The 12928-nt window shown below is 38.7% G+C and overlaps 1 protein-coding gene across 1 annotated transcript; it reads left to right on the forward strand.

Annotated features, from left to right (window-relative positions):
* Positions 1–2516: 2516 nt before the first annotated feature.
* On the forward strand, positions 2517–11954 carry LOC125581504 (F-box protein At1g30790-like). Its single transcript, XM_048747074.1, has one exon. It carries the CDS (start codon positions 8471–8473, stop codon positions 9494–9496), a length of 1026 nt encoding a protein of 341 aa, XP_048603031.1. The 5' UTR covers positions 2517–8470; the 3' UTR covers positions 9497–11954.
* The last annotated feature ends 974 nt before the right edge of the window (positions 11955–12928 follow it).

Below are 12928 nucleotides of genomic sequence, written 5' to 3' on the forward strand. Positions count from 1 at the left end.
GTTCTTTTGATTTCAGGTCTGAGGTGGAGATTGATGAAGAAATCAGTCTTAAGGTTTTCTACAATCAGAATGGGTGTAAGACTCCAAGTCAAATGAAAAGAAGATTGCTGAAGGATATGATGGTCTGTGGTGTTTCCTCAAGTATATCAAACCAGTTGTTGTGGATGCGGAATTTGGAGATTTGTATCTAAGTGAGTGAAGCTTAGGTTTATTAACTGCAAGCAAAGAAGTGTTGTTTATCTTCTAGTACAAGAGATAAACTGGAGTGGCTACAAGATGAAGAATGGTATGTTGGGACTGATATCCAGTACAACATGGAAGCTATTCAGTCAGCCTATTACATGAGGGTTTTATGCTGATCACAGTAATGGTGAATGGATGTTCAGCTCAGTGAAGTTCGCAGAGACATGGTGGAGTGTTTCAGTCTTGTTTAGAAGATGTCTGGGTTGCTTCAGAGATGTCAGTTGGTTAAGTTCTGCAATCTGGTTTCTTCAAGAGTATGAGCAGAAAGGAAGTTGTTTACTGTGAAGTTGAGGCTCGTGGGTATTAATTGTCTTGAGAAGACGGATGGAACTCAAGCTCAGATTAGAGTGAAACGTCCGGGAATGGTTTGGTCTCATTCGATGACCAAAAAGTATGAGCTTGTTCAAGAGAGCTCAAGTTGAAAGTTTCTGAATGTTCAGAGAGACCAGCTTGGTGTGGGGAGTATCAGTATGGTTATATGGATTTTTCCTGAAGAGGTTGCAGTCTCAAGAACAAGTGATGGCTGTATATTCAAAGCTAAATCATAAGACGGGTTCTCAGGTTCTGTAGAGGAAGCTTTGTGAATATTCAATCCTTAAAAGAAGAGTTGCAGGTTCTGATATTTTTTCAGAAAGACACAAAAGTGTGAGCTTAGTAAAGAGTATTGAAGTGGTTCAGGGTATCCCATAGTGGAGAGTCTGGAGGAAACAAATGCAGAGAATGCAAGGAGGTTTCCAAGGTTATTCACTTCAAGACAGTTGAGTTGTGGTGCATCGATATGCTACACAAGCTAAGATTGCAAGCAACTGAGGAAGAAGAAGTCCCATAAAGGACAAGAAATGCAGAAAAGGCAAGCTGCATTTGGAGAAGATTAATCAGCGTAAACTGATTGTGTCTAGTACATCATAAGAAGGCTTTATGAATCATCTCAGAGATCACTTACAGAACAGTCAAGTGATGAACTCAGAAGCATCAGAGGCACAATTACAAGTGAAGCTGATTGTTTATAGTGAGATTCAAGTCAAGTCTGCATTTGGTAAAAGGTGCAGAAGGCAAGTTTTATGGTGGAGTCTGCATAGTGGAAAATATACTGCAGGGTACTGTTACAGCTCAAGTGTCATCATGGGTTCTAGATGTGATGAAGAAGTGGCTGTAAGGAGATGTCTCAGGATATCACAGTAGCTGATATGAGACAGAGTATAAGAGTGCTAGTAGGGGTTTCAAAGCTGCTAGTGGTTTCTGTTCTTTTTAAACAGGATGATTGAACAAGTAGAATGTTCAAGAGGTGAATCAAGAGCTCCAGAAGAGGCTAATATGATTCTGCATATTTTTTCTGCATTGATTCAAGAGGTTTTGATTCAAGCTTCAGTGCACATGAGGAGAATCAAAGGTCGACAAGGGAATCAAGTTTGCAGGAGGACAAAGAAAATAAGCAATCATTGTAACAGGCTTATGGTTTCTTGATCAGAGCCGTGGAAGAAGTCTGTGTGATTGGAGATTCCATAAGTGGTGGAGCTTATGAAGAAGTCTGTGACTGGAGAGGTCATGAGTGGTGGAGCTTGTGGAGAACTCTGTTGTGTTAAAGCTGGTTTTGTGGCTTTAACAGAAGTGAAACAGGGAAGACTTTGTGGTTGGAAGTTAGTGACGACTGGTTAAGAGAAACAGTTCGGTTTTCTCAAGCAAAGACATGAGAGAATGGTTCTTGAAAGGTTCAGGTGGGTTATTCCAAGAGTATACAGCTCAGGTGGAGTTACTTCTAAGGCTGGAAGAACAAGAGAATTTCTTTATCATGGGGTTTACAAGGAAATGGTTCAAGTTCAGTGTTATGGGAAGCATTTCAAATCCATGAAAGAAACCAGTTTGGCTTGGGAGTGTTCTGTGGTTGTTATAGGATGTCTTGTGGGTACTCAACTAAGAGAACGGAAGTTTGAAGTGAGTTACACGAAGACTGAAGAGAAGCAACTTGGAAGTTTTGTTTATCAACAACAAGAAAGGGTGACAGCACAGATACAAGGTTTGTGTTTCAGATTGAGATGATCAAGTCAGAAGACTTAGCTAATCTTCTTGTATGAGATCATTGCAAGTAAGAACACATAGCAGCAGAAAACAGAGACACAAGAGACAGTTAGTCTCTCATGTGTAAAAGAAGCTGAAGTATCAAGAAGGCAGAGAATGGTTGTTGCAGAGACAGACGCAGGACAGTTCCAGAAGCAAGTAATGAAGTATACTGTGAGTCTAGGTGAAGACCAGATGGTTAAAGATCACAGTTGATTCCAAGGGGACACGAGTCAGTGTCAGCAGGATACAACTTCATAAGAAGTGTAACCGGAGAAGATACATCCAAGGATGCAAGGTTGAGAACCAAGTTCTGGTTGGCATTCAAACCAAGGTGGAGATTTGTGGAGTTAGTTTGAATCCAAGACATGTTATTAATCAGATGGAGCTTCAGTATGAGTTGAAGAGAGTTTCATTTGAAAAGAGGAGCAAGACCCTTGGATGGACAAAGAGGGTTTCAAGGATAAGCTTAAACCCTTAACTCACGTGATCTCTCTCTCTCCGTTACGTATGAGTTCGTACGTTTGCAGGCTTGTCTCAGATAAGACAAAGAAAGCATGCTGGTTAGTTACTGCTTTGCGTGAAGGGTTAAAGGAGCAGGAGACAAAAGGAACCAAAGCTTAACTCAAGTTATGGTAGCAAGGGTTAACTCTACCTATGGTTAGTTGTTGCTTTAGGTTAAGGCTCCAGCAGTATAAAAGCAACAGAACAGGTCAGAGCTGGGTGTGCCGCTGAAGAAGAGCACCAAAGGGTGCGAAAGCACCAGGAGCTTTAGAGTGTATAAACACCTAGGCTGAGAGTACTACAAGCACATAATTGCTTGGTAGTAGAGAAACTAGAGAGAGGGGAAACAGGGGTTTGAGAGATAGCTTTGTATTCACATGAGAGGGTGAGAGACAAAGCTTGTAACCTCTTTATCTAGTGGATTGGTAGCTTGCCTACCCCCTGAGATGTAGGTACCTCGAATGAGGCCGAACTCAGGGTAAACAACTAAAGTGTGCTCCCTTTTACATACCTGTCTTGCATCATATCTCTTATCATCATCAACTTCATGCTACTGAGTTTTGCATTCCAAACTATCTAAGTGCATAAGTGCTTGAACAAATGGTAACTTGATGTCTGTGTAGAGGCATAGATCTCAACAGATTGGTATCAGAGCCAGGTTGGCAAAGAAAGAAGTCAAGTTTGGTCGTAAAGGTTCAAGCTTTATGTAAAGGTGGAAGCTTTCGGAAGATGCAGCAGAGATTTTTGAGAAAGTTGTAAGCTTTGTAAGAAGGTGAAAGCTTTACCTCAAGATATCTCTGGAAGAGTATGGCTTTGAGAAGCTTTTGAGACCAGAAGGCGGAAGCGAAGTGGTTCTCGTCGGAGATGGTGAAATCATTTGAAAGTATAAACTCTCTGTGGATTTCACAAGTGGGAAAGATGAGTCAGAGGTGGAGATGTTGCAGCATCAGTGGCTATCTCAGGTTGACTCGGATGACACAGACTCGACGACAAAGTACTCGCCGGAAGTTGCAGAGAATCTCACCAGAAGTACGTCTACGTATTGTCTTCACTGTTGGGTGAAAGACGAAGGAGGGTGACGTCTTGCTGAGGTTTCTCAAGTGGCAAGATTCAAGTGCTGAGACAGTTGTCAGGTTCACCGGAATGTATAACGGTAATGGTGGTCGAGGAAGGTGAAGCCGTGGTCGGCATCGACAAAGGCAGCAGAGAAGGTTTTGGGTTTCAGTTCCAGATGGGTTGAATTGTTTATTTGGGCCTGAAGTTTCAGAAGCAACAAGTTGGGCAAGATATGTCCTAGCCCAAGTCAAAGTAAAGTTCTTTCTTTTCTGGTTTTCCTCGGTGAAGAAGAAGATACAGTAAATTCAGAACCGTTCGGTGGGAGCTTCGTAGCTCAGATTTCAGATGTTACGGGAAGAAAGTAACGAAGGTTCTAAGTGTGGAGATGAGTTGTTTTCTTGCAACAGTCAACAGAAGAAGAGAAATCTGAGATCGGAGGTGACTTACTCGATTTGTTGGTTTTTCAGATTTGTGTCGGGTCAGACACAAGTTGGAGTTCTCAGTGGATAACATATCTGGTTCAAAGTTTCTGCAACATGGAAAAGATGGAGTTTGTGAGAAGATTGAAGAAACAAAATCATTCTTATTCAGTGATTACGTGAATTGCAGTGGAGGTTACATATCTGGTGTGGAGGTTTCTCAGTATTATCAGCAAAGGGATGTGCCATATCAGTGTGTCGAAAGTCTTTCTGATATTGAGTGTTAGATGGCGTGTCTTGTTTGTTCAAACTGATGGTTTTGTCCAAACGACGGTACACATTTGGTATATGTCGGTATTGCTGAAGAAGAGGTCAGAAGTTCTTTTGATTTCAGGTCTGAGGTGGAGATTGATGAAGAAATCAGTCTTAAGGTTTTCTACAATCAGAATGGGTGTAAGACTCCAAGTCAAATGAAAAGAAGATTGCTGAAGGATATGATGGTCTGTGGTGTTTCCTCAAGTATATCAAACCAGTTGTTGTGGATGCGGAATTTGGAGATTTGTATCTAAGTGAGTGAAGCTTAGGTTTATTAACTGCAAGCAAAGAAGTGTTGTTTATCTTCTAGTACAAGAGATAAACTGGAGTGGCTACAAGATGAAGAATGGTATGTTGGGACTGATATCCAGTACAACATGGAAGCTATTCAGTCAGCCTATTACATGAGGGTTTTATGCTGATCACAGTAATGGTGAATGGATGTTCAGCTCAGTGAAGTTCGCAGAGACATGGTGGAGTGTTTCAGTCTTGTTTAGAAGATGTCTGGGTTGCTTCAGAGATGTCAGTTGGTTAAGTTCTGCAATCTGGTTTCTTCAAGAGTATGAGCAGAAAGGAAGTTGTTTACTGTGAAGTTGAGGCTCGTGGGTATTAATTGTCTTGAGAAGACGGATGGAACTCAAGCTCAGATTAGAGTGAAACGTCCGGGAATGGTTTGGTCTCATTCGATGACCAAAAAGTATGAGCTTGTTCAAGAGAGCTCAAGTTGAAAGTTTCTGAATGTTCAGAGAGACCAGCTTGGTGTGGGGAGTATCAGTATGGTTATATGGATTTTTCCTGAAGAGGTTGCAGTCTCAAGAACAAGTGATGGCTGTATATTCAAAGCTAAATCATAAGACGGGTTCTCAGGTTCTGTAGAGGAAGCTTTGTGAATATTCAATCCTTAAAAGAAGAGTTGCAGGTTCTGATATTTTTTCAGAAAGACACAAAAGTGTGAGCTTAGTAAAGAGTATTGAAGTGGTTCAGGGTATCCCATAGTGGAGAGTCTGGAGGAAACAAATGCAGAGAATGCAAGGAGGTTTCCAAGGTTATTCACTTCAAGACAGTTGAGTTGTGGTGCATCGATATGCTACACAAGCTAAGATTGCAAGCAACTGAGGAAGAAGAAGTCCCATAAAGGACAAGAAATGCAGAAAAGGCAAGCTGCATTTGGAGAAGATTAATCAGCGTAAACTGATTGTGTCTAGTACATCATAAGAAGGCTTTATGAATCATCTCAGAGATCACTTACAGAACAGTCAAGTGATGAACTCAGAAGCATCAGAGGCACAATTACAAGTGAAGCTGATTGTTTATAGTGAGATTCAAGTCAAGTCTGCATTTGGTAAAAGGTGCAGAAGGCAAGTTTTATGGTGGAGTCTGCATAGTGGAAAATATACTGCAGGGTACTGTTACAGCTCAAGTGTCATCATGGGTTCTAGATGTGATGAAGAAGTGGCTGTAAGGAGATGTCTCAGGATATCACAGTAGCTGATATGAGACAGAGTATAAGAGTGCTAGTAGGGGTTTCAAAGCTGCTAGTGGTTTCTGTTCTTTTTAAACAGGATGATTGAACAAGTAGAATGTTCAAGAGGTGAATCAAGAGCTCCAGAAGAGGCTAATATGATTCTGCATATTTTTTCTGCATTGATTCAAGAGGTTTTGATTCAAGCTTCAGTGCACATGAGGAGAATCAAAGGTCGACAAGGGAATCAAGTTTGCAGGAGGACAAAGAAAATAAGCAATCATTGTAACAGGCTTATGGTTTCTTGATCAGAGCCGTGGAAGAAGTCTGTGTGATTGGAGATTCCATAAGTGGTGGAGCTTATGAAGAAGTCTGTGACTGGAGAGGTCATGAGTGGTGGAGCTTGTGGAGAACTCTGTTGTGTTAAAGCTGGTTTTGTGGCTTTAACAGAAGTGAAACAGGGAAGACTTTGTGGTTGGAAGTTAGTGACGACTGGTTAAGAGAAACAGTTCGGTTTTCTCAAGCAAAGACATGAGAGAATGGTTCTTGAAAGGTTCAGGTGGGTTATTCCAAGAGTATACAGCTCAGGTGGAGTTACTTCTAAGGCTGGAAGAACAAGAGAATTTCTTTATCATGGGGTTTACAAGGAAATGGTTCAAGTTCAGTGTTATGGGAAGCATTTCAAATCCATGAAAGAAACCAGTTTGGCTTGGGAGTGTTCTGTGGTTGTTATAGGATGTCTTGTGGGTACTCAACTAAGAGAACGGAAGTTTGAAGTGAGTTACACGAAGACTGAAGAGAAGCAACTTGGAAGTTTTGTTTATCAACAACAAGAAAGGGTGACAGCACAGATACAAGGTTTGTGTTTCAGATTGAGATGATCAAGTCAGAAGACTTAGCTAATCTTCTTGTATGAGATCATTGCAAGTAAGAACACATAGCAGCAGAAAACAGAGACACAAGAGACAGTTAGTCTCTCATGTGTAAAAGAAGCTGAAGTATCAAGAAGGCAGAGAATGGTTGTTGCAGAGACAGACGCAGGACAGTTCCAGAAGCAAGTAATGAAGTATACTGTGAGTCTAGGTGAAGACCAGATGGTTAAAGATCACAGTTGATTCCAAGGGGGACACGAGTCAGTGTCAGCAGGATACAACTTCATAAGAAGTGTAACCGGAGAAGATACATCCAAGGATGCAAGGTTGAGAACCAAGTTCTGGTTGGCATTCAAACCAAGGTGGAGATTTGTGGAGTTAGTTTGAATCCAAGACATGTTATTAATCAGATGGAGCTTCAGTATGAGTTGAAGAGAGTTTCATTTGAAAAGAGGAGCAAGACCCTTGGATGGACAAAGAGGGTTTCAAGGATAAGCTTAAACCCTTAACTCACGTGATCTCTCTCTCTCCGTTACGTATGAGTTCGTACGTTTGCAGGCTTGTCTCAGATAAGACAAAGAAAGCATGCTGGTTAGTTACTGCTTTGCGTGAAGGGTTAAAGGAGCAGGAGACAAAAGGAACCAAAGCTTAACTCAAGTTATGGTAGCAAGGGTTAACTCTACCTATGGTTAGTTGTTGCTTTAGGTTAAGGCTCCAGCAGTATAAAAGCAACAGAACAGGTCAGAGCTGGGTGTGCCGCTGAAGAAGAGCACCAAAGGGTGCGAAAGCACCAGGAGCTTTAGAGTGTATAAACACCTAGGCTGAGAGTACTACAAGCACATAATTGCTTGGTAGTAGAGAAACTAGAGAGAGGGGAAACAGGGGTTTGAGAGATAGCTTTGTATTCACATGAGAGGGTGAGAGACAAAGCTTGTAACCTCTTTATCTAGTGGATTGGTAGCTTGCCTACCCCCTGAGATGTAGGTACCTCGAATGAGGCCGAACTCAGGGTAAACAACTAAAGTGTGCTCCCTTTTACATACCTGTCTTGCATCATATCTCTTATCATCATCAACTTCATGCTACTGAGTTTTGCATTCCAAACTATCTAAGTGCATAAGTGCTTGAACAAATGGTAACTTGATGTCTGTGTAGAGGCATAGATCTCAACAATACACTTTTAAAAAGGCTGGGCTGGCTTCGATCTTCTCAGGAACACCGGAAACACGCAGCAAGCAAGGAGTCTCCAACCATATGACTTTTTTTTGTCGATATCTCTTTTTCTCATTTTCCTCGTGATCAAAACTTTGAAGCCGATTCGTTAGCAAAAAGAACCCTAAGCTAAGCGGTTCATCTGTAATGGTCTCATCTTTGGGTTAGACTTGAGCCCAACGCCTTTTAATTTTAAAATAAGTGTTACGTGCACACAAAAAAAAAATGAAAAAGGAAACTCTTTGCTTTAATATTCTATCAATCTTCTTTCTTCAACTCGAATTAAGGGTTTCGTTCGAAGTATCTTGTAACCGATAGCTACGTTTACTGCAATGAATAGCCATCACAAAAAAGAACTCTTCGAGTCCAGGGACGAAGGGGACAAGAGCCCCCCAGGTAATAAGCTACAACTCCTCCCTTTAGATATGGAGGTGGAGATACTGACTAGATTACCCGTGAAGTCTCTTATGAAGTTCCTATGCGTGTCCAAGACTTGGTCTTCCCTTATCCGAAGCCAAACATTCGCCGCTTCTTACTACGCTAGGTCCTATGAGACGCGTTCGAGGTTTAGGGTATTCGTCCATGGTGGTGCCCAGCGTCTCCTCATCTTCTCGGGAGAGGAGGAAACTTTCTCTTCTTCTTTGGATGCCAATCTAGACATGACAGTACCCTCAGTGACCTTGGCTCTCGGCGGCTCCAAGTGTACTTCCGTCCACGGCTTTTTCGGCTGTTGTCATGGTTCAAATTTCACTATATGTAACCCTAGCACGGGGCAAATCATTACCTTTCCCTGCAAGGGACCGTACACATCCTTGGGATACGATCCTGTTGATGATCAGTTCAAAGCGTTGACCCTGGTGCCAGCTCTGTATAGTAACCCTAGTTTCATAGTGCACGAGGTTATAACACTTGGAGGACGAGGAGGAAGAGGAGTAGTATCTCGTAGTAATGTTACCTCTCCAACTTATTGCCCTATGACGAAGGGACTAAACATTAATGGTTTCATGTATTTTGGTGCTTGGGCTCCAAGTCACAGAACGACTCCTGTGTTTGTGTGTTTTGATGTTAGATATGAGAGGATACTAAGTTTTATCACAACGCCTAAGGATGTCCTGGTTTGTGAGGCTTTTTCAATATTGATAGAATACAAAGGGAAGCTAGCTGTCATCGTACCACGCCCTTCTGGTGATCCTTGTTTCGACTGTTTTGATCTGTGGATACTGGAGGATGTGACGAAACATGAGTGGTCCAAACAAACATTTGAGCTTCCCTTGTCTCTTCCCTTCACTGCTGGAATGGGTAAGAGAATGATCTCCCAGGGAACCAACAAGGCTGGTGAAATCATTTGCATTTGCTGACGAGGCGATGGTTTTTCTTTTTTTCATTCTTTTGTAGTCTTTATTTTGTTTATTCTAGTTCCATAGTTTTAATCTGATACCCAATAAATACCCCCATGCTAGAACCATGCCACCCCTGTGACTGGCTCACATTTCTTTCTCTCTTGCATATGGTGGGTGGCATTCATGTTTGCTATTCCGTTCTACTGCCAACTCCCTGTTCCTTGTAATACTACCTTATGTTAAAGTCAGATAATTCGACAAAAATCTTTTGGTCCTCTTTTGTACATCAGAAGCTAAGCTAACATAACAAAATCACACTTTACTATAGATTCAAACGGTATAATAAAGGTGGACGTCGAATCTTAATTAGACCACATGAAACTTATATTTCAAAATATTTGAATTTGCTTACTTGTTTTTTTATCTATTTTCTCAGTTATTTATAGTTAGATATCACATAAGATTGAGCATAACGGACTCGTAATTAAATTTGATTTTGCCAAAAAAAACTTATAAAAAAACAAATTACTTCCAAGCTGCACCGCTCCGCAACTAGCTCGTGGTCCTGTGATTATTAAAGAAAATAAATACAGGGATATATAGGGGAAACAAATTATAAAAGTTGATATAGTATATTTATCTCCACTGACAAAATAAACCTTCGTATAAAAACGAACCAACTTTGATATTTATAAAAGTTGATATAATGCTTGCACCCCTTAAACTATCACCAACTTTGATATTTATTGATGTTGCTTGTTTCTTCTCGAGTCTTTGCTCTTGACCATGCATGCATCACCTGATCAGCATAGCGGTTTAGAAAAAGATCAAGAATCACATGCCAAAGGTGAAGCCTAAATTTTTTTGTAATCTGAGCTCAGTTAATGTATACGAACCCATCAAAATAAACAATCACAAGGCTTTATCCGGGTCTTGTGTAGTCTGAAAAAAGAGTCCTTTGGTATAAAAGATTTAATTGAATCTCTATTTAGACAAAACTATTTATAAGTATAATAATGTCAAGTGTTGGCTTTCTTTAGTAATATAGTGGAAAATTTCTTATGTTGATTTCTGTGAAATTTTTCTAAACGACATTTGTTTTGAAACGGTACACAATAAAATAACGACCATGCTTTAAAAAATGAAAAATTGAACTCGTCTGTATTCAATCAACCCATGGATCAGTTTTAAACTACACAAGTCATAAATCCAAAAATATATAAGGATTCAAAGAACCCTACTTCCTCCGTTTTTTTATATATGACGTTTAAAGATTATGCACATAAATTAAAAAACATTTAATTTTTAAACAAAAACATCATTAATTGTTTATCAAACCACAATTTAACCAATAATAAAATAGAAACTATAATATCATTGATCATCTAGCATTAATTAGTAATAAATTTTACATAGAAAATTGAAAACGTCAAATAATTTGGAAAATTTTTTTTTTTCTAAAACGTCATATATAAAAAAACGGAGGGAGTATTTAATAACACTAGTTTTTGGAGACACGGACAGTTGTTTCCTTCAATGACTGTTGGGAATACATCACAGGAGAGGGAGAATCATAAAAAAATAACTAAACCCTAAACGGAGAGGTAACTTCGAAGCATATATATGTGATTTCTCTTGTGAGATTTACGAGTTGTTTGATCATATGTCGAGGTAATATTAAACTGTAATCAGGAAATTAGTATTTTATTTGTAATTCCAGCTACAGATCGTGATTTTAATATTTAAGATTAAAATACTCTTGGAACTTCTTTTTCTGTAGAACTTTTAAATTGAGGTCAAATTTCTTCAAATACTGCCTTTAACAAAGTCTCCCCGAATTTTTCCCTAGTGCCAACAAGGAATAATATTTACGCGAATAGATAAACAAATTTACCTCGTTGTCGAACATTTTAAACGAAAATTATTGAATTAAAAAGTATCAAATATTTGTGAGGTTAACACGCGTCTGGGGGCCATCTGTATGCCTAGCAAAGACGAATATAAGTTCAAATTATATAAAACGAATTAAGAAATAAAATAAGTTAAAGACTTGTTTGAAGAAACGTAGTTAAATTAATAAAATAAAAAGTGGGAAGTGCAACTTGTAAGAACAGTATTGGCCTATTGGGCATTATTTTAACACGTAGGGAGAATCTTACAGTTGTTCCACTGTAGCTATCCATTTTATATTTATTCATTAATCAGAGGTCCACCTTCTGTTATTGTCAATTACCAAACTTCTCATTTCTTGGGGCTATGACTTCATCTTTTTTTTTTGTAAAAGAAATAGCCGTCTAAGAAAGTAATAATAAGAGAGTAAAATCTGAAAATAAAATATAAGAGATAATAATATAATAAGAGATTGTAAAATAATCAATGTATCTATAATATTATTAACTCCTATTATTAACTAAAATCTGACAAAAAAGAGTTACATTTACAGTGTATGTCACTGTGGCTTGGGAAGATTGAGTTGTTATAGCAGAGTTCTTTTTCATGCCCTAACGTTTGGTCGGTTCCATCTTATTTTTATCATTTTTTATATAATCCTTCTAATATAAAACAATCTCTAATATGTATTCATTTAATACTAATCATACAAATTTTAGCTGATTACGTCTATTTTCTTTTCTTTTGGCACAACCACCGTCTGTTCAAAAGAAACATTTAAATTCAGAAGAAAACAAAAACTATTCATCGCCACATAAATTCGTGATGTTATGTTTCCACTCGTAACAAACCCTTTAACAAAAAAAAAAAAAATGTTTCCACTAGTAAAATTAATAATGTATGTATAAAAATTTGTTCAGGTCAAATCTAGTATAGCTTGAATGTTTTCTTGTACAGATAAATATTTGTTAACGAGAACGCCTTCGTTAGGTTGATGCGTTCATGGAAAAGCAGCAACCACAGGTATATATCGATTATATAAAAAACTTGTGCGTGAATGTACGTTGAAAGATGGTACAGATAATCGGTACCTTCATTATAAAAGCTATTAACAAAAATATTTGAATTAATCTAAAGTATAGAAAGGAACTCGATACTGCTATATTTCTTTGTGGTCTTACCTATAGTTTTTATTATTAATATATTTTATTGTTTGGGTGCGGAATGTGGTTGCCTCTAAACGAACTTTTGGAAGTGGAATCTCTCAATGAATTTTTATACTATATAAAATCTGATTGGCGCATCTACCAATTATAAAATGATACATGATTAAGATAAAACTGCAAAGAAGATAACGAAATTGCATTGGACCAAACAAATTTTTTTGAAGATGGGGAGCCAATTTTATTCATCCTATCCAGAATAATTCGATGTCTATTTAGACAGTCAATTTCATGCTCCTCAGAAAAATAAGTGTGAAATTTATGCGAGAATCGCCGTTATCCCCTATATATTAATTGAGAAGCATTTGAAAAATTAGAACCTTAATTTTGTATTAAT

This window comes from Brassica napus, chromosome A2, assembly GCF_020379485.1.
Source record: "Brassica napus cultivar Da-Ae chromosome A2, Da-Ae, whole genome shotgun sequence".
In the NCBI taxonomy this organism is placed as follows: Eukaryota; Viridiplantae; Streptophyta; class Magnoliopsida; order Brassicales; family Brassicaceae; genus Brassica; species Brassica napus.

Excerpts from the sequence above, each read along its gene's own strand:
- LOC125581504 (XM_048747074.1), top strand. The coding sequence starts at position 8,471 with ATGAATAGCCATCACAAAAAAGAACTCTTCGAGTCCAGGGACGAAGGG.